Below are 23,095 nucleotides of genomic sequence, written 5' to 3'. Positions count from 1 at the left end.
GTTAATTGGTTTGGAGGGTACATTAGGAGGGGAAGGTGGAGGTTCATGTGTATTGAAGGGAGTAGAAGAAGCGAGTGGGAGTGTTAGGGTCATTTCATAAATAATATGAGGGTCATTTCATAAATAATACACACTATATATATATTTTTTTTTTATTTACTCATGTCTGGACTGTAGGGAGCATGAGGTAACACCTCCCATCCATATTCGTGTAGTTTTTCAATGACAAGTGGAGAGTTCCATCTTCCCCACGACCAAAACAATTTCAATGAGCTCAATCAAAAGTCAAACAATTGATGATTTTTGCTTATGATCATGAAGGCATTATCATCATCATAGACAAAGTTCTCTCTCTCTCTCTCTCTCCCCTCTCTCTCCTCTCTCTCCTCTCTCTCTCTCCTCTCTCTCTCTTCTCTTCTCTCTCTCTCTCTCCCCTTCCTTCCTTCCTTTTTTGTTTTGTTTTATTCTCTTTCCTGCTTGTGGTCTTCCCATGCTCTGTGTTAGAGGGTGATGGGACAAAAGCGTGCCGACATTTTAGCCCAGACAATTGCGCGCAAGAGTCCAGCGCGCCACTGTAAAAGTTAATTTTAAAGAGCTACGAAGGGGGTGTGAGGGGGGAACCCCACTTTACTTCATACTGTTCACGCTGCCGTTGAGGGGGGCAACCCCCACATTATACAGAAAACTTAGCTTTTTCCTAAAAAATCAGGAAAAAGTTAATTTTCCTCTATAATGGGGGTTCCAACCCCCCCCCAATGACAACACAAATACTATTAAGTAAACTGGGGGGGGGCTCCCCCCTCACACATCCCGTTGGAGCTCTTTAAAATTAACTTTTCCGGTGGCACACTGGAGTCTTGTGCACAATTGTCTGGGCTCAAATGTTGGCACGGCTTTGTCCTGTGCGCGAATGACTGTGAACCGTGTTATAGAGATGCTCAGGGACAAAAATTTCACCCATCCTCGCTCATACCCGCTAAGATCCATAATGCCCCCATCACAGGAGTTGATGCTCTTATTTATTTGCGCACAGCCCTCTGTTTTCTCCTAATCTGAAGAGCCTCTCCTGATTTTTTGATGGTGTTCACTATTCAATCAATGAGTGTTCCAAGCCTCAGTATGGTGCACCATTTCTGGGCATTCCAAGCCTCATTCTGGTGCTCCACTTGTACCTCGGTACATTCCGAGCCTCATTCTGGAGTCACCAGAGATTTGACTGTTTCTGTGGGAATCCTATGGCAACTTCTTCCATACCTGAGGGAATCCTGTGGGTCCTGTTGTATTCCTGCAATCCCCATTTCTATGAAGCTCTCTACTCTTCTTTATGTATCCCCTTGTCCTCCTCTTGTGAAGCAGTTTTGTGTCCCACAGATCATGTCTTTACTCTGTTTCTCTCTCATTTCTTTCTTCTTAGCACCAATGTACTGGAGAGTTTGGGGTTTTTTCATCCCCCCCCACCTCCACCCAGGGTACCAGATACACAAATATATGCAAATGACACTGTTTCATAGAATAACACATTTGCATTACTTAATATACAGATTTATGTAAATATGTCGCAGAATTTCAGAAAGAGCGCTAACATAATTTTCTACATTTTGCTGCAAAATCTACCATTAAGTTGCTTTAGTAAACTAGGAGCTATAGTATAGCATGTTACCTTTAATTTTGTGTCTATTCTCTGCAGGCGATCATATTGAAAGAGGTGGGCAAACAGGATCCTGATTACATCGCTACAATATGTGGCAGTTTCCGAAGAGGTTAATATCCCAAAATAGTTTACATTTTTTTTACACAGCTGTAAAGATGGTGTGGTAAGGTATTTTTGGATTATTAAATAATGAGACTACATTTTAAAAGGAGAAAGTAGATTAATAAATAATGCACCCAGCAAAATTTATCGGAGGAGCAGTGTAAGTTATTTTCCCCTACCGTGTGTTCCTCTTCCCAGTCTGACTCCTTTGCCTCTGTGCCAGATATTTGCTACCACTTCCTAGCCTGAGCCCAACACACTCGTCCCTTCTTTCCTTTTCTTACCGAAACTGATTTCTATCAGTCTTCCCTCGTCTCCCTTCTGAGTGTATGACTGCCTGTGGTTCCACAGCCCTGTATAATTCTGTACTCCATCCATCTCCGGTACTGTGCTGCCACACCACCAACAGCCACCAAGTCTTGAAAGTTTCTCTGCTGCCACATCAGTCACTTAACAGCAAGATACCAGCCAATGACAGATATTTAGACCTAAGTATATTACGAGGGTCATTTCATAAATAATGCACACTACTTTTTTTTTTAATTTACATTTTTTTTTTTTTTTTTTTGGGGGGGGGGGTTCAAGTATTTCTTTACAATCCTTCACTATAGATTCTCTGCTTTGCAATGACCGAGTCCCAATGTCCAGGAAGCTTCATTATTCCATCCAAGACACCATTTTGTTCAGTTGCTGAATAGCTCAGGTATCAGCGGAAGAAAGCTCTTCCAGAGATGCAAAACGATGTCCACACATAGGTTGTTTCAACTTTGGAAAAAGGTCGAAGTCTGGTGGACTCATGTCTGGACTGTAGGGAGCATGAGGTAACACCTCCCAGCCGTATTCACGTAGTTTTTCAGTGACGAGTAGAGAGCCCCCATTCTTTCCCACGAACCAAAAAATTTTGATGAGCTCAATCAAAAGTCAAACAAATGATGATTTTTGCTTATGATCATGAAGGCATCATCATAGACAAAGTTCCATGTGGAAGAAGTGTCACAGCAGTGTATTATCATGATTTTTTGCGAAAAATGCACAAAACTCGACCTCAGTTGCTCTTGGCTGGGCCACTCATTCTTCACAACAACGCTCGCCCGCCCTTAGGGAATGTCGTCATTGGAAAAACTACTCAAATACGGCTGGAAGGTGTTACCTCATGCTCCGTACAGTCCAGACATGAGTCCACCAGACTTCAGCTTTTTTCCAAAGTTGAAACATCCTATGCGTGGACATCGTTTTGCATCTCTGGAAGAGCTTTCTTCTGCCTGTACCCGAGCCATTCGGCAACTGAACAAAAATGGTGTCTTGGATGGAATAATGAAGCTTCCCGGACATTGGGACTCGGTCATTGCAAAGCAGGGAGACTATATTGAAGGATTGTAAAGAAATACTTGAAAAACAAAAAACATGTAAATTTTAAAAAATAGTGTGCCTTATTTATGAAATGACCCTCATACATAACTACAAAAATCTCGTAGTAGATTAGAAATCCTCTTATGAAAAACCAAAATTATGCATAGTATTAGTGACCTGAGCTAAGCATTTCCTTGGACATTAGCAATACCATGGACATTTACTTGGTTTTACATTCTGAGGTCAACACTGTAGCATGTATCCCTTTCTTAAAATGCTGTCCCGGGTTGTACCCTTTCTTTTGGTATAAATTGTTGTATCATCTTATGCAATTAAGTGATCTGCTGCCTTTGGATACCACCTACAAGTATTACAAGGATTACATTATAGGCAATTAGTTGGAAGTTAGAATGCTATTTTAGATAGTGAGGTGTCATCTGGATATGTCAAGGGGAAGGATTGTGCAAAACCAGGACCCTGCAATCTTCTTGTGACTTAGTGCTAGTAGGGAGTCAATTAGTCCTGTGATGGAGAGTGCCTCTTATCAGATCCGGGGGTAAAAGGATTTCAGGAAGGGCTGGCTGCTTAAGCGCTGTGTTTGTCTTGTTTAATTAAGAACATAAGACCAGTGGTCCATCTAGCTGAGTAGCCCATCTTCATGATGGCCAATCCAAGTCACTAGAACATAGCAAAAATCCAAATAGTAGCAACATTCTATGCTACCGATCCAGGGCAAGCAGTGGCTTCCCCATATTTTTCTCATGAACAGACTATGGACTTTTCTTCCAGGAAATTGGCCATACCTTTTTTAAAACCAGCTACGTTAACCGCTCTTACTAGAACCTCTGGCAATGTGTTCCAGAGCTTAACTATTATCCCAGGACAAGCAGGCAGCATATTCTTGACTGATGGGTGACGGCACCGACGGAGCCCCGGTACGGACAATTTTAGAGTGATTGCACTCTAAGAACTTGGAAAGTTCTAGTAGGCCACACTGCACACGCGCGAGTGCCTTCCCGCCCGACAGAGGCGCGCGGTCCCCAGTTTCTTAGTTTCCGCGGAGCTAAGAAGACGCACTTTTCAACGGCTGTTGAAAACTTTTTTCCTCATACGCCTTCCCGCTCGCGTAAACCTCTACGGAAATTGTTTTTCCTTTTTTCTTTCATTATTTTTCTTAAAAAAAAAAAAAAAAAAGAATTTCTTTTTTCTTTATTTTTTCGGTTTTGCCTCGGCCTTCGATTTGGCAGAAACCGTTTTTACGTTCATGCTCCCCCAACCTGGGTTTAAGAAGTGCCAGCGGTGCGCACGGCCCATTTCTCTCACCGACCCACATAACTGGTGCTTGCAGTGCCTGGGTCCTGACCATCGGGCGTCCACCTGCACCCGCTGTGCCACTTTAAAAAAGAGAACCTTAAAAAACCGTCAAATCCAGCAGCGGTTATTGTTTGGTACCGATATGTCGGATTCTGCGGCACCGACCCCGACATCGGCCCCGTCTCAGTCGGCACCTACCTCGTCGACACCGCGCCGGCGTCGCATCCTCCAGGTAAGCCGGCTAAGAAGCCTTCCCCGCTGGAGCGTCCTCCGGTCTCAGTAGCAGCAAGCCCAGTCCTGCCGACCTCGAGGCGCCCGCGGAAGCGCTCCGCACTGATTGAGGTGAGCCCCTCGACATCGGGTTCCTCCTCTTCGGAGTGTCGAGCGGCACCAAAGGTACCGCAGAAGAAAAAAGCAGTACCGGTGCCTTCGCTGGACGAGCGAATTGCTGCCGTCCTGCAGGTGCAGCTCAAGGAGCAATTGCAGCAGCTCCTTCCTGCTCTTTTGAAACCGAGCCTTCCAGTCCCGGTCCAGTCTGAGCCGCCGGTACCGACAGTGGAGCAGCCTCTTTTATCTGCATCCACTCTGTCGGTACCGGTACATTCTGCTTCATCGGTATCCATGCCGATCTTAGCGCCAGAACCGAGGTCCTTACATCAGGCTGTGCAAACTTCGGCACTGACACAGCCCATAACATCTCCCGGTACCGCTTCTCTAAGGTCGGGTAAGTCGACACGCAAAACTCGACACCTGGACCCTTCCACACCGGAGTCCCGGGATCGCAGCTTCCAAGTGAGGGATTCTGATCTGTGGGGTGACTCCGAAAAGCCTCTTCTCTCTGAGGGGGAATGTTCATCGGCTGACGAGGATCCTTCCGTTTTAGATCCGTCCTCTAAGCCTGATGCAACCTCTTTCACCTCATTTCTGAAAGAGATGTGTGACTCTCTCTCTATTCCCTTGGAGGCTGAGTCCAAAAAATCCAAGGCGTTTCTTGATGCACTGGATTTTGACCAGCCTCCAAGGGAATTTCTGAAGTTGCCTCTCCATGATATATTAAGAGAGACTTTTTACAAAAATCTGGAGACGCCTTTAACCATCCCAGGAGCCCCTCGCAAACTGGACTCCTTATACAAGGTCATCCCCATTCCTGGCTTTGACAAACCACAACTTCCACACGAGTCTCTCTTGGTGGAATCCACTTTAAAGAAATCCACGGGAGCTAGTGTGTACGCCTCGGTCCCTCCTGGCAGAGAAGGTAAGGCCATGGATAAGTTTGGCAAAAGGTTGTATCAGAATGCGATGCTAGCTAATAGATCAGGGAATTATGCTTTTCATTTCTCATTCTACCTAAAGCATCTCATTCAAAATCTGACTGTTTTTGAAAAGTACCTCCCTGACCGCAAAAGATCTGCCTTTCGCCAAACTTCTTCATCACTTTTACAACTTCGCAAGTTCATGGTCCGGTCGATCTATGACACATTTGAGCTGACCTCTCGAGCCACGGCCATGTCGGTGGTCATGCGTCGTCTGGCATGGCTCAGGGTTTCAGAACTTGATGTCAACCATCAAGATCGACTGGCTAATGCGCCTTGCCTAGGTGATGAGCTCTTTGGAGAATCCATGGACTCCACTACCCAAAAGCTCTCGGCTCATGAAACTAGGTGGGATACTCTCCTCAAAACAAAAAAGAAGACCCCACCTACCAGGCCTTTTCGGCAGCAATCGGCCTATCAACGCCGCTATGTGGCTCGTCCTTTGCCACCGGCCCCTCAACAACCAAGGCGTCAGCGACAACAACAGAGGCAAAACCCTAGACCAGCACAACAACAACAACAGGTGAAGCCTCCTCCTCCTCCACAAAAGTCTTCCCAACCCTTTTGACTTGGTTCTCCAGGACATAGCCAGTATTGTACCATCTGCCCATCTTCCACAACCCATTGGAGGACGCCTTGCTCATTACATAAGCCGTTGGGAAATCATCACCTCGGATCAGTGGGTCCTCAACATCATCTGCCACGGCTACTCTCTCAACTTTCAGACTCTTCCTGCCCAAAGTCTGCCAAAAGAGTCTGCTTTGAACACTCCTCAGTCTTCCCTCCTTCTTCAAGAGGTTCAATCCCTCCTCCTTCTGAACGCCATAGAGGAAGTTCCTCTAGATCAAAAGGGGCAGGGATTCTACTCCCGTTATTTTCTAGTCCCCCAAAAAACAGGAGATCTCAGACCCATTCTAGATCTTCGCGATCTCAACAAATGCTTGGTTGAAGAGAAATTCAGGATGCTTTCTCTGGCCACTCTTTACCCTCTTCTCAATCAAGGCGACTGGCTATGCTCCCTCGATCTCAAAGAGGCATACACTCACATACCGGTCAATCTGGCCTCCAGACAGTACCTCCGCTTCATGATCAATCATTGTCATTACCAATACAAGGTGCTGCCCTTCGGTCTTGCCTCCTCTCCAAGAGTGTTCACCAAATGTCTGATTGTGGTGGCTGCCTTTCTACGCTCTCACCACCTTCAGGTCTTTCCTTACCTGGACGATTAGTTAATCAAGGCCAATTCATCTCAGACAGTACTCCTGGCCACCAACCAAACCATCCTGTTTCTACAACTTCTGGGTTCGAGATCAATCTACCCAAATCTCATCTCATCCCCACTCAGAGACTTCAATTCATTGGAGCGGTGCTGGACACAGTCCTCATGAGAGCGTTTCTGCCGTCCAACCGTCTTCAAACTCTTCAATCTCTATGTCAGCAGGTGCTTCCACAACGTTTCATCTCTGCCAAGCAAATGATGATACTCTTGGGTCACATGGCCTCCACAGTTCATGTCACACCATTCGCACGTCTTCACCTGCGCACTCCTCAATGGACCCTAGCTACCCAGTGGTCCCAAGCGACGGATCCTTGCTCACGGCACATATTTGTGACATCATCTCTTCGTCAGTCTCTACAATGTTGGTTGATGTCCTCAAATCTCTCCAGAGGTCTTTTGTTCCATCTACCTCCTCATCAACTTGTCATCACCACCGACGCCTCCCCTTATGCCTGGGGAGCTCATTTGAACGAGTTCCAGACTCAAGGTCTTTGGACAGCCCAGGAAATGAAGCATCACATCAATTTCCTGGAACTCAGAGCGATGTTTTATGCCCTCAAGGCCTTCCAACATCTTCTCTTTCCTCAAGTCCTCCTGCTATGCACAGACAATCAAGTTGCAATGTACTACATCAACAAGCAGGGTGGGACAGGCTCTCGCCTCTTGTGCCAGGAAGCCCAGAAGATTTGGGCTTGGGCCACAGATCACCAACTATTCTTAAAAGCGATCTACATTCAGGGAGAACAGAATTCCTTAGCGGACAAACTCAGCAGAATTCTCCAACCTCACGAGTGGTCTCTCGATCCTTTAACTCTACAGTCCATCTTCGCTCAGTGGGGCACTCCTCGGATAGACCTCTTTGCAGCTCCTCACAATCCCCAGCTGCCCCTCTTCTGCTCCAGACTCTACTCTCCTCACTGTCTGGCAGCGGATGCATTTCTCCTGGACTGGTCCAATCTGTTCCTGTATGCTTTCCCTCCGCTACCTCTGATGTTGCGAACCCTGTTCAAGCTCAAGAGGGAACAGGCCACCATGATTCTCATCGCTCCATGATGGCCCAGGCAACATTGGTTCTTCCTTCTACTTCAACTCAGTTCCAGGGAGCCTATTCTTCTTCCATTGTTTCCTTCTCTGCTTATACAGCATCAGGAGACCCTTCTGCATCCCAACCTCCAGTCTCTGCACCTGACAGCTTGGTATCTCTCGGGCTGACTTCGAATGATACTCTTTTGTCTCAGCCCGTTCGTTCTATTCTGGATGCCTCCAGGAAACCTGCCACTCTACAATGTTACCATCAGAAGTGGACAAGATTTTCTTCCTGGTGTCTTCTTCATCATCATAATCCTACATCCCTTGCTGTGGAGACCTTGTTGGATTACCTTCTTTCTTTGTCTGACTCTGGTCTCAAGTCTACTTCCATCAGAGTCCACCTCAGTGCTATTGCTGCTTTTCATGAGCCAGTTCATGGAAAACTCCTTTCAGCTCATCCTTTGGTTTCCAGATTCATGTGGGGTCTTTTCAATGTGAAACCACCTCTTAAAACTCCTCCTGTAGTCTGGGATCTCAATGTGGTTCTCTCCGCTTTAATGAAGCCTCCGTTTGAACCTTTGGCTACGGCTCCTTTCAAGTTTCTCACTTGGAAAGTGGTCTTCCTTATTGCTCTTAACCTCTTCCAGGAGGGTCAGTGAGCTACATGCACTAGTTGCGGATCCACCTTTTACTGTCTTTCATCATGACAAGGTGGTTCTGCGTATACATCCAAAGTTTCTCCCTAAGGTTGTCTCTGAATTCCATCTCAACCAATCCATTGTTCTGCCTGTCTTCTTTCCGAAACCTCACTCTCATTCTGGAGAACAGGCGCTGCATACTTTGGACTGTAAGCGGGCTCTAGCTTACTATTTAGAGCGTACTAAGCCCCACAGATCATCTCCCCAACTCTTTCTGTCCTTTGATCCGAATAAATTGGGACGTCCTGTTTCTAAACGTACGTTGTCAAATTGGCTTGCAGCGTGCATTTCATTTTGTTATGCTCAGTCCGGACTGACGCTGGAAGGTTCTGTCACGGCCCATAGAGTTCGAGCTATGGCAGCATCTGTGGCTTTCCTCCGTTCCACTCCTATTGAGGAAATCTGCAAGGCTGCTACTTGGTCCTCAGTTCATACTTTTACATCTCATTATTGTCTGGATGCATTCTCCAGACGGGATGGACACTTCGGCCAATCTGTTTTACAAAATTTGTTTTCTTAATGGCCAACCTTCTCTCCATCCCTCTTTTTGTTAGCTTAGAGGTCACCCATCAGTCAAGAATATGCTGCCTGCTTGTCCTGGGATAAAGCACAGTTACTTACCGTAACAGGTGTTATCCAGGGACAGCAGGCAGATATTCTTGCGTCCCACCCTCCTCCCCGGGTTGGCTTCTTAGCTGGCTTATCCTAACTGGGGACCGCGCGCCTCTGTCGGGCGGGAAGGCACTCGCGCGTGTGCGGTGCGGCCTACTAGAACTTTCCAAGTTCTTAGAGTGCAATCACTCTAAAATTGTCCGTACCGGGGCTCCGTCGGTGCCGTCACCCATCAGTCAAGAATATCTGCCTGCCGTCCCTGGATAACACCTGTTACGGTAAGTAACTGTGCTTTCTCCTCCTATTGGTTTTAAAAGTATTTCCCTGTAACTTTGAGTGTCCTCTAGTCTTTGTAATTGTTGATGGAGTAAAAAATTGATCCACTTGTACCCGTTCTGCAGCATTCAGGATTTTGTAGACTTCAGTCATATCTCCACTCAGCCTTCTCTTTTCCAAGCTGAAGAGCCCTAACCTTTTTTAGTCTTTTCTCATATGAGAGGAGTTCCATCCCCTTTATCATCTTGGTCACTCTTCTTTGAACCTTTTCTAGTTCTGCTATATCTTTCTTGCGATAAGACCAGAATTGAACGCAATACTCAAGGTGAGGTCGCACCATGGTGCGATATAGAGGCATTTTTTTTTACCTCTCATTTTCTACACACATCCAACAAACTGCTGAGGCCTTTCGCTTCTTTCTATACAACATCACCAAAATTCACCCCTTCCTCTCTGAGCACACTGCATGGACCCTTGTCTAGAGAATGACACGGGGAAAAAAATCTGTCCCCGTCACTGCACCGTCCCCGGCCCACCATCCTCTGCACCGCCCCGTCACCGCCGTTCCCTTCACCGCCCCGTCACTGTCACCGCCATCCCTTTCACCGCCCCGTCACCGCCACTGCCATCCCATTCACCTCCCCGTCACCGTCCCCGCAGCATCCATATAAGTCTTAGTACTGCAATATTTAGCTTTTTCCTTTCTTATAAATCAAAGTTCTGGCTGCTGAACTAGAGAAAGAGATGTTCAGCTGGCAGGGCTTTGTTTATAAATTTTTATCAACACAACTAATATACTATTTTATCCTAAAGCAAAAAATAAATAAATAAATAAATATAATTTTTTTTTCTACCTTTGTTGTCTGGTTTCTGCTTTCCACATCTTCTCATTCAATTCTTTCCATCCACTGTGTGTCTTCTCTCTGCGTCTTCCATTTGCTGTTACTGTGCCTCTCCCTTCACCCCCTCCCACAATTGGTCTAGCACCCATCTTCTTCCCTCCGCTCCCCCATAGTCTGGCATCTGTCTTCTTCCCTTCCAGTGTCTTCTCCCCACTCTGTCTTCCACATTTCCCTTCAGGGTCTGTTCCTCTCTACCCTCTTTCAATGTCTGTTCTATTCCTTTCCACCACCACCCTTCCCTCCCTCCTTTACCATCTGTTCCTTTCTCCCACCCTTCTTTCATATCTTCTATCAGTCCCCCCACCATCACTAGCAGTCTGTCTTCTCCCTTACCATGAGCAAATAGAACTTCTGAAAATTGTATTGCTGAGACATTATTTCTAATGCCTCAGCATTAGACATCAATTTTATAATTCTTACTGTCTGCTCTGATTTCAGTCACAATTTGGTTTGTGTTGTGGCTGAGGATTCCATGAGGCATTTAACCTTTTCCTGTCTCTTGAACTGTGATTTCTAGTTGATTCCTTCAATAATGGAGTCTCACGGCAGTAGCAGTTTTCTCTTTTGGGCTCTTTTGACACTGTTTAAGGGATTTCTTGTACATTTGGTGCTGGTCTTCTTTGATGAGGTCACTTCAGAATCTATTTCCAAGGAAGATAAACTTTTTCCCTTTCACTCCCTCCTTCCTTGTGTGAGCTGGGAACATGCGGTCCCCGCAGTTCCCACCCGCACGCCGGTTCGATCGTTTAACCAGCTTCCTCTCTCCACCTCACCTTAGTTTGCCGACTTTCTTTTTCGGCGACCGGCACACTTTCAAAGAGCCGCGCATGCGCGGCTGCTCAAAGTTCAATCTTCTGCTCTGCTGCAACTTCCTGTTTCCGGTTGGGTCAGAGCAGAAGATTGAATACTGAGCAGCCGTGCATGTGCGGCTCTTTGAAAGTGTGCCGGTCGCCGAAAAAGAAAGCCGGCAAACTAAGGTGAGGTGAAGAGAGGAAGCTGGTTAAACGATCAAGCTGGCATGCGGGTGGGGGCTGCGGGGACCGCGCGATCCTTGATGCCTCACTGCGGTGACAAGACCATTCACCGCTCCACGGGGCGGTGAATGGCCTTGTCCCCGTCCCCGCAGAGGCTGCTATGTTTCATTCCCCGTTTTGGTGGGTTACCCGCGGCTAAACGCGGTAGCCGCGGGTAAACCGCCACCGTGTCATTCTCTACCCTTGTCCACACTCTTGTAACCTCAAGCTTAGATTACTACAATCTATTCCCTGCAATCTGTTCAAAACTCTGCTGCACAACTCATCCTCTACCAACCTTGCTACACTCATGTCACCCCACTCCTTAAATCACTTCACTGAGTCTGTATCCACCTTCACATACAGTTCAAGCTCCTATTACTGACTTTACAAGTGTGTTCATTCTGCTGCCCCTCAATATCTCTCCTCTGTTCATCAGATAAGCTGCTCTTGGCTGTACCCTTCTCCTCCACTGCCAATTCTGGACTTTGTTCCTTTTTTTCTAGCTGCCCCCTGTGCCTGGAATAAATTACCCGAGTTTGTTTGCCAAGCCCATTCCCTTCCCTTGTTCAAAAGCAAACTGAAAACCCACCTTTTTGATATAGCCTTCAATCCTTAACCCTACTCCAATGCCCATCAACCCAGCCAGCTGATTAACCATTCCCCTTAACTGTATCCGTGACATACTGTTTGTCTGTCTTGGCTGTTTAGATTGTAAGCGTACGTCTGGTAGCTCTAAAGAAATTATTCATAGTAGTAGTGTGAAGAGTTTCAGTCTTTGAGAAGCAGAGCTGAGCTTGTGATGTCATAATGCCTCATTCCACCAATAAGAGCCAACCTCATCAGTGATGTCACAATGGCTTGATTATCCTGAACTCCCCTCTGGCCTCCAACCCAGCCAGCTGATTAACCATTCCCCTTAACTGTATCCTTGACATACTGTTTGTCTGTCTTGGCTATTTAGATTGTAAGCTCTTTCGAGCAGGGAGTGTCTTCTTTGTGACTGTACAGCGCTGCATACGTCTGGTAGCGCTATAGAAATAATAATTATTATAACTAGACAGATTTTAAATTTAAATAGACTGTATTTTTATTAAATAACACAAATCTTAACACTATATTATACATTAAACAGAGTGGGCTTGTGTACCCGTGCAGTTGCTAATCTATAATGAAATGAAGCAGTAAAGAAGTAGAAAACCTGCCACAGTTTCAGCTCCTGAAGACGCTGTACAATACTCCCCCTAAATTCACGGGGTTTCCATTTCAGGAACCCCTGCAAATTTCAAAAAAAACACGCGAATACGTTTTTTAGGCATGGGAGACAGGAGAGGGCAGCTGGAGAGGCAGGAGAGGGCAGCCGGCAAGTGAAGGAAATCAATCGCTGTATGCTCTGACCGCCCCTTCCTGTACTAAAGTCGGGCCTCACCAATCAGGAGCTGCTTTGACACGCAGCTTCTGATTGGTAAGGCCCGACTTTAGTACAGGAAGAGGCGGTCGGAGCATACAGCGAGTGATTTCCTTCACTCGCCGGCACTCCGGCTGCTCTCTCCTGCCTCTCCCGCTTCCCTCTCCAGTCTCCCCCATGAAAAACCATATTCGTGGTTTTTCAAGATTCGCGGGGGTTCAAGTTTTTCAAGTTTCAAGTTTATTAAATTTTAATATACCGACCATCAAGCAAATATCTGGACGGTTTACATTGGATTTTAAAAAAAATTGACAGTTAAGAGTAGGAGCAATTGAAAACAAAGAGTATTAAGTTATTTAAATATTATAAAGTGAACATTAAAAACAATAACAAGACAGACTTGACAGTGAGGAGAGAGGGAGTGGACGGGTGAAGTTACATTGTAAGTAGAAAAGAAGAAAGAGGGGTTAGGGAAAAAACATGTGGGATGGGGATAAGATATATTGAATGTTTTTGAAAGCGAAAAATTAAATTACAAAGAATAGAAATTAAATGGAAGAGAATGCATCTCGAAATAAGAAAGTTTTTAGGCTTTTCTTAAATTTCTCAAGATTTTGTTTGTCACGTAGTGGTTGTGGAAGGGAGTTCCACAATGTCGGGGCAGTTACTGCAAAGTTTATTTTGCGTGTGTAATAAAATTCTTTTATGGATGGAATCAATAAGAGATTTTGGTTTGAAGATCTCAGAGTTCGTGTGGGGCACTGTGGGATAAGAAGTTTGTGAAGGTATGATGGCAGATGAGAAGATTTTATTTTGAATGACAAAAGGATGATTTTGTAGGTGATTCGGTGAGTCATGGGTAACCAGTGTGCATCTTTCAGAGCTGGTGTTACATGATCATATTTACCTAAGTTGTAGATGAGTTTTATTGCTGTGTTTTGTATAAGTTGAAGGCGACGGAACCCCCGCAAATATCGGGGTAGTACTGTATATTTATGTTGAAACATTTTATTGAAGAAATCAATCAAATATACAATAATACAATATAAGCTCATTACAATTAAATTCAAAGCTCAAATATTACATAAATAATTTTATCATTTCTCCAAAATATATTTTCCATATTACCTATTCATAATACAATATATACCCCCCTATATCTTTCCCACCCACTTCCCGCCTCTTCACATCCCCCCAAATTTTTAAAATATAACAATGTAATAAATTAATTATATAAATATAGAATTCAAGAAATTCAAACTATTATTATCATCAAACAAATTCCCTCCCTACCCCCTTAATGAAAGATGACATGTTACAAAGTGTTAAGAAGTAATGAAAGTTTCTTATTTCACAATATAAAAATTAAGAATCATACTACGAGCTCTAAGGGAAAGATTTTGAAAAATTTTCAAGAAATACCTAGTTCTTCTAGGAAATTTACAAACCTCCCAGACTTCAAATAAAATTAACCGATGGAATTGGTTCCTCCAATGCCAAAAACTAGGAGGATCTTTCTGTAATCAATATTGTAGAATACACTTATGACCAATCATGCATGCCTTCTGAAATAAAATATTTCTTTCTAATCCAAAAACCCCACAAGCAGCAGCTTTACCAAATATTACCCCCCTTACAGATTCCACTAATTGAATATTCCATAGAGCACCTAAAAATAATAAGATGGCAGACCAAAATGATTTAATAAGAGAACATTGCCACAATGCATGAGATAAAGTATTTGGGTCTTTCTCACATTTGATACAAATAGGAGAATTTACTAGACCTGCATGAAATGCTTGTACTTGTGAGAAATAAGCCCTATGCAAAACTCTATACGTACATTCTCTCCATATATAACTTTTAACAATTTTGGATATACAATAAATAGTTTGACTAAAATCTTGTAGAGAAATCTGCATCCCCAATTAATCCCACCATTTTTGTATTATAGTATCATATGTTCTATTTGGAATTAAACACCACCACCATTTATTTAATAAAGATACAGAAATTGGAATATCATTACTTTGATTTAAAAAATTGAAAACCTTTCATGAACACCCAATGAAATTCCCCCTCTTCATATTTTACTAATATAATATGCCAATTGCATATATCCAAAAAATGATCCTGGACCGCTACCCACTGTTAAAAAAATATCTGGAAAACTTATTTTTCCACAATCATTCAAAATCTGAGCTATAAATCTAACCCCTTTGTTTACCCATAATCTAAAAGTTCCATTGGTCATACCTGGGGAAAAATCTCCATTTCCCTGAATTGGTAAAAGATCTGTTATATTAGATTGATATTCCCATAGTTTCAGAATTTTACTCCAAACTGATCTCAAAGGAATTAGAATAGATTTACCTTTAAGATAATCTGGTAATCTTGAATTTGGTATTTGAATAAAAAATAATAAATGATATGGATGGAAAAATGCTTTCTCATATGACAAAAGGGGTAAACAAATCATCCTGAAGAATCCAATCTCTGAAGAGTCTTAACAGACATGCCCGTTTATAAATACGTAGGTCTGGAAAACCTAATCCCCCTCTTGTCCCTGAACCCAATAAAAATTCAAAAGTACTGTATCTATAATAATAAAACCCTAGAGCGCGCATGCGCTGTCGAAAGTCCATGAGTCCTGGTGGCGTGAGGTGTGCTTCTGTGCCAATCCTCAAGGCGCCTGCGCTAGCTGAAGGCGCGTGTGCCAACAACTCCTCCCTCCCGCTGCCGGTCCTCTTCAAAGCAGCCTGCTTAGGTTCGCCAGCCGCTGTAGCGAACCTTGCAGGCCGCTCTCCACCTTTCCGATGCAATGCAAGAAACAAAAGGATCGGTGAAGAAAACTATAAGAAAAAAAAGCAAATCCAGGTAGGCGAAGGCAAGACGGAGGCTGCGATCGGCAACGGCTGCTGCTACTCCTCCAGCCGCCTAGCTCCTCTCCGCCGGCCCCGGCTGACAGCCCCCTCCACCCCGTCCTCTCTGCTCCGGTGGCCCGCGCAGGAGAAGGAGCAGATGAAGCAAGAAAACTATAAGAAAAAAAGCAAATCCAGGTAGGCGAAGGCGGGACGGAGGCTGCGATCGGCGGCGGCTGCTGTTACTCCTCCAGCCGCCTAGCTCATCTCTGCCGCCCCCTGCTCCGCCCCGTCCTCTCTGCTCCGGTGGCCCGCGCAGGAGAAGGAGCGTATGAAGCAAGATCACAGCACGAGGGAGACCATGCAAAGGGAAATGCAAGGGGGTTGAAAAAGCGAAAGGTGGGACGGGAAGGGGAAAGGGAGGGGGAGGAAGGATAAAATGAAAAAAAAAACCACAACTTTATACAGGAAGAGGAGTCTCTAGCACCCATTAATGTAACGGGCTTAAAGACTAGTATTTAAATAAAAAACCTGTCTACTTATATGTATTAAATACTTTTTGAGGTAGGTAATTCGGTTAATTGTACTCTGCTTTGTAGTCTTGCTATAGAAATAAGAATAGTAGTAGTAGGTATTTTCAGTAATCTCGCAACTCCTTTTGCTATTCTGGGCTCCTTTCACTAAGGTGCGCTAGCGTTTTTTAGCGCACGCAGGAAATTACCGCGTGCTACGCTTCTAGAACTAACACCAGCTTAATGCTGGCATTAAGGTCTAGCGCGCGCTATTCCACCCATTAAAGCCCTAACACGGCATAGTAAAAGGAGCCCTCTGTCTTCCCAGGAGTTCCATGTATAGAATGTGTGGGATTTCACTCTTTTTTTTTTTTTTTTTTAACAGGTGCTGAATCTAGTGGGGATATAGATATTCTCCTAACCCATCCAGCTTTCACTTCCGAATCAGCCAAACAGGCGAGTATCTTCATTTTGCACAACTGATTTCTTAGGTGCTGTTAAATGTGTATTTATTTCATGATAATCCTAATACAGTGGAACCTTGGTTTACGAGCATAATTCGTTCTAGAAGCATGCTCGTAAACCAAATTGCTCGTATATCAAAGCAAGTTTCCCCATAGGAAGTAAGGGAAACTTGTTTTGATTGGTTCCACCTCCTCCCACCCCCCCCCCCCCCGAGGCTACCGGCGCTGCTCCATTTCCCTCCCCCCTTGAGGCCACCGACGCTGCTCCATACCCCTCCCCGCGATCCTACATTCCCCCCCCCCCCCCCCCGAGCACGGCAATGACATCCCTTACCCCGACTGGGCATCAGTGCCGGTGCCCGAAAATCCTCCCTCTTCTGGCGCAGCCTGGGCTGGGCGGTGCGTCGGAGATCCTCCCTCTTCTGGTCTGGTCTGGGCTGGACTGGCTTTGAGCATTTGCGCATGCTCAAAGCCTTCTGGTATCGCTCTCTCCTAGATTCTGAATCTGAGAATCTCGGAGAGAGCGAGACCAGAAGGCTTTGAGTATGCAGAAATGCTCAAAGCCAGTCCAGCCCAGCCCAGACCAGAAGAGGGAGGATCTCCGACGCACCGCCCAGCCCAGGCCACGCCAGAAGAGGGAGGATCTTCGGGCACCGGCATTGGTGCCCAGTCGGGGTAAGGGATGTCATTGCCGTGCTTGGGGGGGATGTAGGATCGCGGGGGGGGGGGGGGGCAGACGCGAGCAGGGGGGATGCCGGATCGCGGGGGGGGGGGGCGCTCGTATAGCGAGGCAAGCTCGGTTTACGAGGCACCAAGTTTGCAAATGTTTTGCTCGTCTTGCAAAACACTCGCAAACCGGTGCACTCATAAACCAAGGTATGTAATCCTTTTTCTTCTTCTCTACCCACTATTTTAAGTTCTTGTAAACCGTGTCGAGCTCCATTCTCATGGAGATGATGCGGTATATAAACTTAAGGTTTAGATTAGATTAGATTAGATTACCACTGTACTAACTTTCAATTCCCTAATTCCAAGTTTACCTCATTGATTGCATAGTTGGTGTGTGCATAGTTGGCTTGTGGTCAGATGCGCAAAATGTTTCTTCAAGAGACCTTTTATTAGGGAGAAGAAAAGACTTCGATGCTTCTAGTTATCATTTCTGTAACACTGCTAGATGTCCACAGCGCTATATATTAAACACGTATGAAACAGTACCTGCTTGATAGAGCTTGCAGTCTATTCAAGAAAAAACAACCAGGAGAAATAAGGAATTGAGGAATTATTTATTGTGTGAATGATTAAAACAGATATTGGTACTGAACAAGTGAATAAGAGTTAATAAAATCAGCCTAAGAAAGGTGGTCTTTTAGCCTAGATTTGAATATGGCCATAGATGGAGCTTGATGTACTGACTCGGGAAGTCTATTTCAGGCATAGGGTGCAAGAGAAAGGGAATGAAATCTGCAGGGACAGTGTTCAGCCCTCTTAGTACACTATGCAGTCTTGCAGGAAGCCGCTTAGCGCCGAGCAGCAACGCCAAAGTGCGCTCCTGCTCAGTACCGCTCAGCGGCTGAAGCCAGAACTTGTGGCAGCAACGAACCGGGTTAGCAGGGCAGGAGCATGGAAACCTCTCTCCTGCCCGGTGGAGGCCTACAATAAGTCAGGGAGGGGGCGACGGGGCACTGGCCCAAATATAAACCAGGACCCCCCATTTATGGGCCCCAAAATCCCGGTTTATATGTAAGTATATACTGTACTAAGTCCATTATTTTAGAAACATATTAAGTGTCATATGATACTGTTCTGTTCGGTATGTCTATGAGGAAAAAAAAGTCAATTATCAGCACATAACAATAAGCTTTTGATGATAATGACGGGTGTTGCTATGCAACATATTACTAACAACTGGAAAAATTATAGTAATCTCAATTATACGTTTTGGTGGAATTCCCTGTGTCATATTTACAAGATGGAAAGAGCAATTGCAATACAGAAAGGAAGTTATAAAAAAAATTTTAAGATATGGAGACCGATGGTTGATTTTTGTAGTGAATAGGCATCATTTTTCTTTGATAATATACATAGGGGGGTGGGGAGATTGGAAGATAAGATGTAGCAAAATTGAAATTTTGAAGGAATATGATAGTTTTAATGATTGTATAGAAAGATGGGAGGGGGGAGGTTTTTAATTAATTTACATATTAAGAATATAATGTATGATGTTCAAGTGTTATACGATAGTATTTCATGTTCTTTTTGTGCACTTGATGTAAGTTTGAAAAAGAATAAAGAAATTTTTTTTTTTTAAAAAGTGTAAATAGTAGCATTTAAATGTGTATATTACATTACATTACATTACATTAATGGCTTATATTCCGCCTGTACCTTGCAGTTCTAAGCAGATTATATCAAAAAGATAACTGGACATTTCCAGGAAGAGAAATACAATTAAAGAAGTTGGACCTAGTACAACAAAAAGATAGCTGGACTTTTCCAGTAAGAGGAATACAATTAAAGGCGTAAGGTCTAAAACAATTTTGATGTGAGGATTCTAAGAGGGGGCGAGAGGGGAAAAGGAAGGGGTTAGGACATTTGGGTGAATTTCTTGAATAGTAGGGTCTTGATTTCTTTGCGGAAAGCCTTGAGGTCAGTTGAAGCTGTATATATCACATACATATGTAAATATCAATTTAAGAAAGCTCCTGTTTACTAGGGATGGGTCGTTGTTTGCAACAACACGGGAAATGTCCATGTTTCATGTCATTAATACCCAAAAACAATTGGGAGAAGTTTAAAAAAAAAAAAAAAAATTGTCGGTGTTCAGGGATCATACCAGCCTGTTTTTCACTTGATGCTACTGGTTACTGATCTGGTGCCATCTACATTTTAAGATTTTAATATTGGCACATAGAGCCTCATGTCTTGTACACTTGTTCCAGGGAGGGCCTTGAAATCTGCATCCTCTCATGGTCTGTGCCCCCCTGAACCCCCGATCGCTCCCCCCAACCTGCGACCACGCAACACCTCCCTTACCTAAAATCAGTTGGACGGATGGCGAGCCTTAGGGCCTGATTGGGCCAGGCGCCTAAGGCCCCGCTCACAGGAGGGGCCTTAGGCTCCTGGGCCAATTGGAATTGGCCCAGTTGTCTTAGGCCCTTCCTGTGGGTGGGACATTAGGCACTTGGGGCATCTCTCCTGCAGCGATCGTGATCACCCTTCTACCTGAACTGCCACAAACCGCAGCAGGAGCAGATCGCGGCAGTTCGGTGATGGGCCGATCGCGGCAGGGGAGATGAGCCATTTCTCCTGCCACAATCATTACCGGGGGGGGGGATTCTGTAACCAGTGTTGTTTTTGACAGACACAGGTTACAGAATCCAGCTTTTAGGCGAAGGACTGGCCCTTCCTTCGGCTAAAAGGTCTAGTTTTAGGCATAAGGGGCTTAGGCTGTTTTGGAGTTGATAATGCGTTTTAAGTTTAGACATAGTGGTGGTATGTATGGCCGTTCAAATAGCTGAACATAGAGGTAAGCCATTCTCAAAAAAAACACCTCATTTTGGATGGGGTTTTTTTTTTGAGAATGGACATTTTTCCTGCTTCTACTTTCAGCGTTTAGGGCCTAGGCCAAAAGGAGATTTAGATGTGTTTTTTTTTTATTATGCCCCTCTTTTTCTTTTTTGCTTGATTTTTGTCTCTTATTTTATATTGGCATTCTTTTCTCCTGTTTTTATTGTTTATTGTAAACTGTTGTGTTCATTTTTATTAGAAACGGCGATATATAAAATCTGAATAAACTATAAACTATGCAATCAATGGGGTAAACTCGGAAACAGCGAATTGAAAGTATTAGGACCACCATGAAATAGTATCAGAAATATATACATTTAACAGCACTGCAGTAAAACAGGTATAATAAATATCAGTGCAATACAAATAATAGCAAGATAGCCTGGACGAACATTTAAATAACAGATATACAATGTCAGCATATTAACAATGGAACACCTAATAAGTGCACATTAGAACATTCAAATAACAAACAGTAGATAAAATAGTAATGCTGTTCCTACAATACAGTGGGACATCTTTTTTTTTTTTTAATAATATTTATTTGAAACTTTTCAGAAAAATTCAAAGCCTCAGAGGTATAACAAATACAAAACTAAAGATCTACATTAAACAATCCCTCTTTTCACCCCCCCCCCCCGAATTTCAATAACGCAAAATGTTGTACCAGAACTCTTCAGTACAATGCACAAGAACACAGCCAATAAAACCAAGCCACCCTTCCCTCCCCCACCCCAGGGTCAATAATGCAAATAAGAGCAATACAAAATGGTTGCACCTAACAAAGATAAAACTAACCAGAGGTCATGAGGTACTTTCACACCATCTAATATAGGGATCCCACACCTTAAGAAAGGGAGTAAGACGAGTATGTAGCAACGCAGTCAGTTTAGACATACGAAAAATAAAGTCCACTTTACGCAACAGGTGAATCCGATCTGGGGGAAAAGATTGTTTCCAATGGGCTGCCAATAAAAGTCTAGCAGCAGTAAAGACAAAACAAGCAAGTTTATATGCTTTAGTGGGCAACGTAAGTAAGGGAAGATGTAAAAGAACATTACCCATAGTTCGAGGAAGAGTGGTATATAAGATGTCAGACAATAATTCAAAAACCATATCCCAATAGGGGATAACCTGTGGGCAGTCCTACCAAATGTGAAGAAAGGTCCCCTGCTGTCCACAGTTTCTCCAGCAGAGGTTTGACACCTATGGGTACATTTTATGGAGATGCATGGGCATAAGGTACCACTGATATAGCTAGCATCTTGTATCCATTTTCCACCAAAGAGCTAGCTATAGAGACACGAAGCAATCGGAGAAACACCCGCTCCCAATTTATAGCTGGCCACAGTGGGACATCTTTACTGTGTAGCCAGGGGCCAAGTGCAGATATATAGAAGAGACAAGATGGGAAGTACGAAGTTAATTGGACTAAATAGAAGGGTGGCTAAATTCAAGGCAAGTTCTATATACAAGTAAATAAGATAAGAGGGGATAGTGGATGCTTGAAATTACCTGCAGCAAATTCAGTGAATGACAGATCAATAGGTCGAATAGATGCTGGCATTGTGGTTTAGAAGCTGGGACATTAGATCACTTGATTTTTTTTTTTTTTTTTGTCCCTATATTAATGCTTTCTGGAAATTAATTTGGTCTCAAATTAATACATTGTTAGAAAATCATGTTGCCCTTTCATATGATACTATTTTATTTGGTACATCAATGAGATTCAAAAGCCCAATATCTGCAGATAATAATAAACTTTTATTAATATTGACAGGGGTTGCCATTCAACAGATTACTGGAAATTAGAAAGATTATACGAAGTTAAATTATACCTTTTGGTGGAACTCAGTATGCCATATTTATAAAATGGAAAGGGTGCTTGCCATACAACAGGGAAGTTATAATAAGTTTAAAAAGATTTGGGGGCCATTGTTTATGTATTCTAAAGATCAGACATCTTAAACACCTAGATATTAAATAAGAAATAAGGGGGGGATGGGTGGGGATAGATAAATTGATAATATATTATTGTTAATAAATGGGGATGGGAGGGGTTTCTTTTATAGATATATATTTTAAAGAATATAAATAAGATTGTCAAGTGATTTGTGATAATTTCATGTTTGATTAAATAATATGCACTTGTTGATGGATTTGAAAATGAATAAAGAATAAAAAAAAAAAAAATTAGGGGTCACTTTGATACAGGCACGAATGGCTAGGCAAAATGGGAGGCCCATGTCTGCCAGTTTCATAGACTTAAAACTTTTAAAGGTGGGTGGAAAACATTGGATTCCAACAGTTTTCTGTTTGGATCCATTTAAGACCTAGAACTGAAGAGACTCCAGCAGCAGCACTGCAGAATTTTTAACATTTTCTCAGATTTAGGGCCTGTTTACTACTCCCCACTTGGCATATCTGGAATGTAAATTGGACTCTTTACTTCTGTAGGGTTCTAAAATGGTCATTTCTTTTATTTTTTTTTAAATGGAGTTTTTGGTGTGTTCAGCGTGATAATCCTCATTTTACTCCTGATTTCCATGATCATGAATGAGATGCTTATGCACAATATCATGTCCTCTGATATCTGATTTGCCTATTAATGGCTTTCTTTTGGCTATCTATGTAGCCAAAGCTTTTGCATCAAGTTGTGGAACGACTGGAGAAGACCAGCTTTGTCACAGACACACTGTCAAAAGGAGACACAAAATTCATGGTGAGTATCCCGAGTGAGCATG

The 23,095-nt window shown here is 43.7% G+C and overlaps 1 protein-coding gene across 2 annotated transcripts in view; it reads left to right on the top strand.

Annotated features, from left to right (window-relative positions):
• The window catches only part of POLB (DNA polymerase beta), an 88,637-nt gene that overhangs the window by 49,513 nt on the left and 16,029 nt on the right, over positions 1-23,095 (top strand). Inside the window, exons 10-12 of one of the 2 annotated variants that reach the window (XM_033949440.1) lie at positions 1,688-1,760; positions 16,706-16,776; positions 22,987-23,073. In XM_033949440.1, the coding sequence (XP_033805331.1) occupies positions 1,688-1,760; positions 16,706-16,776; positions 22,987-23,073 (231 nt within the window). The remainder of the gene's footprint in view (positions 1-1,687; positions 1,761-16,705; positions 16,777-22,986; positions 23,074-23,095) is intronic. The other variant, XM_033949441.1, reaches the window with a different exon arrangement.

Source organism: Geotrypetes seraphini, chromosome 6, assembly GCF_902459505.1.
Source record: "Geotrypetes seraphini chromosome 6, aGeoSer1.1, whole genome shotgun sequence".
Taxonomy (NCBI): Eukaryota; Metazoa; Chordata; class Amphibia; order Gymnophiona; family Dermophiidae; genus Geotrypetes; species Geotrypetes seraphini.
Note: the sequence above shows the minus strand (reverse complement) of the source record. Positions and strands in the feature narration are given on the sequence as shown.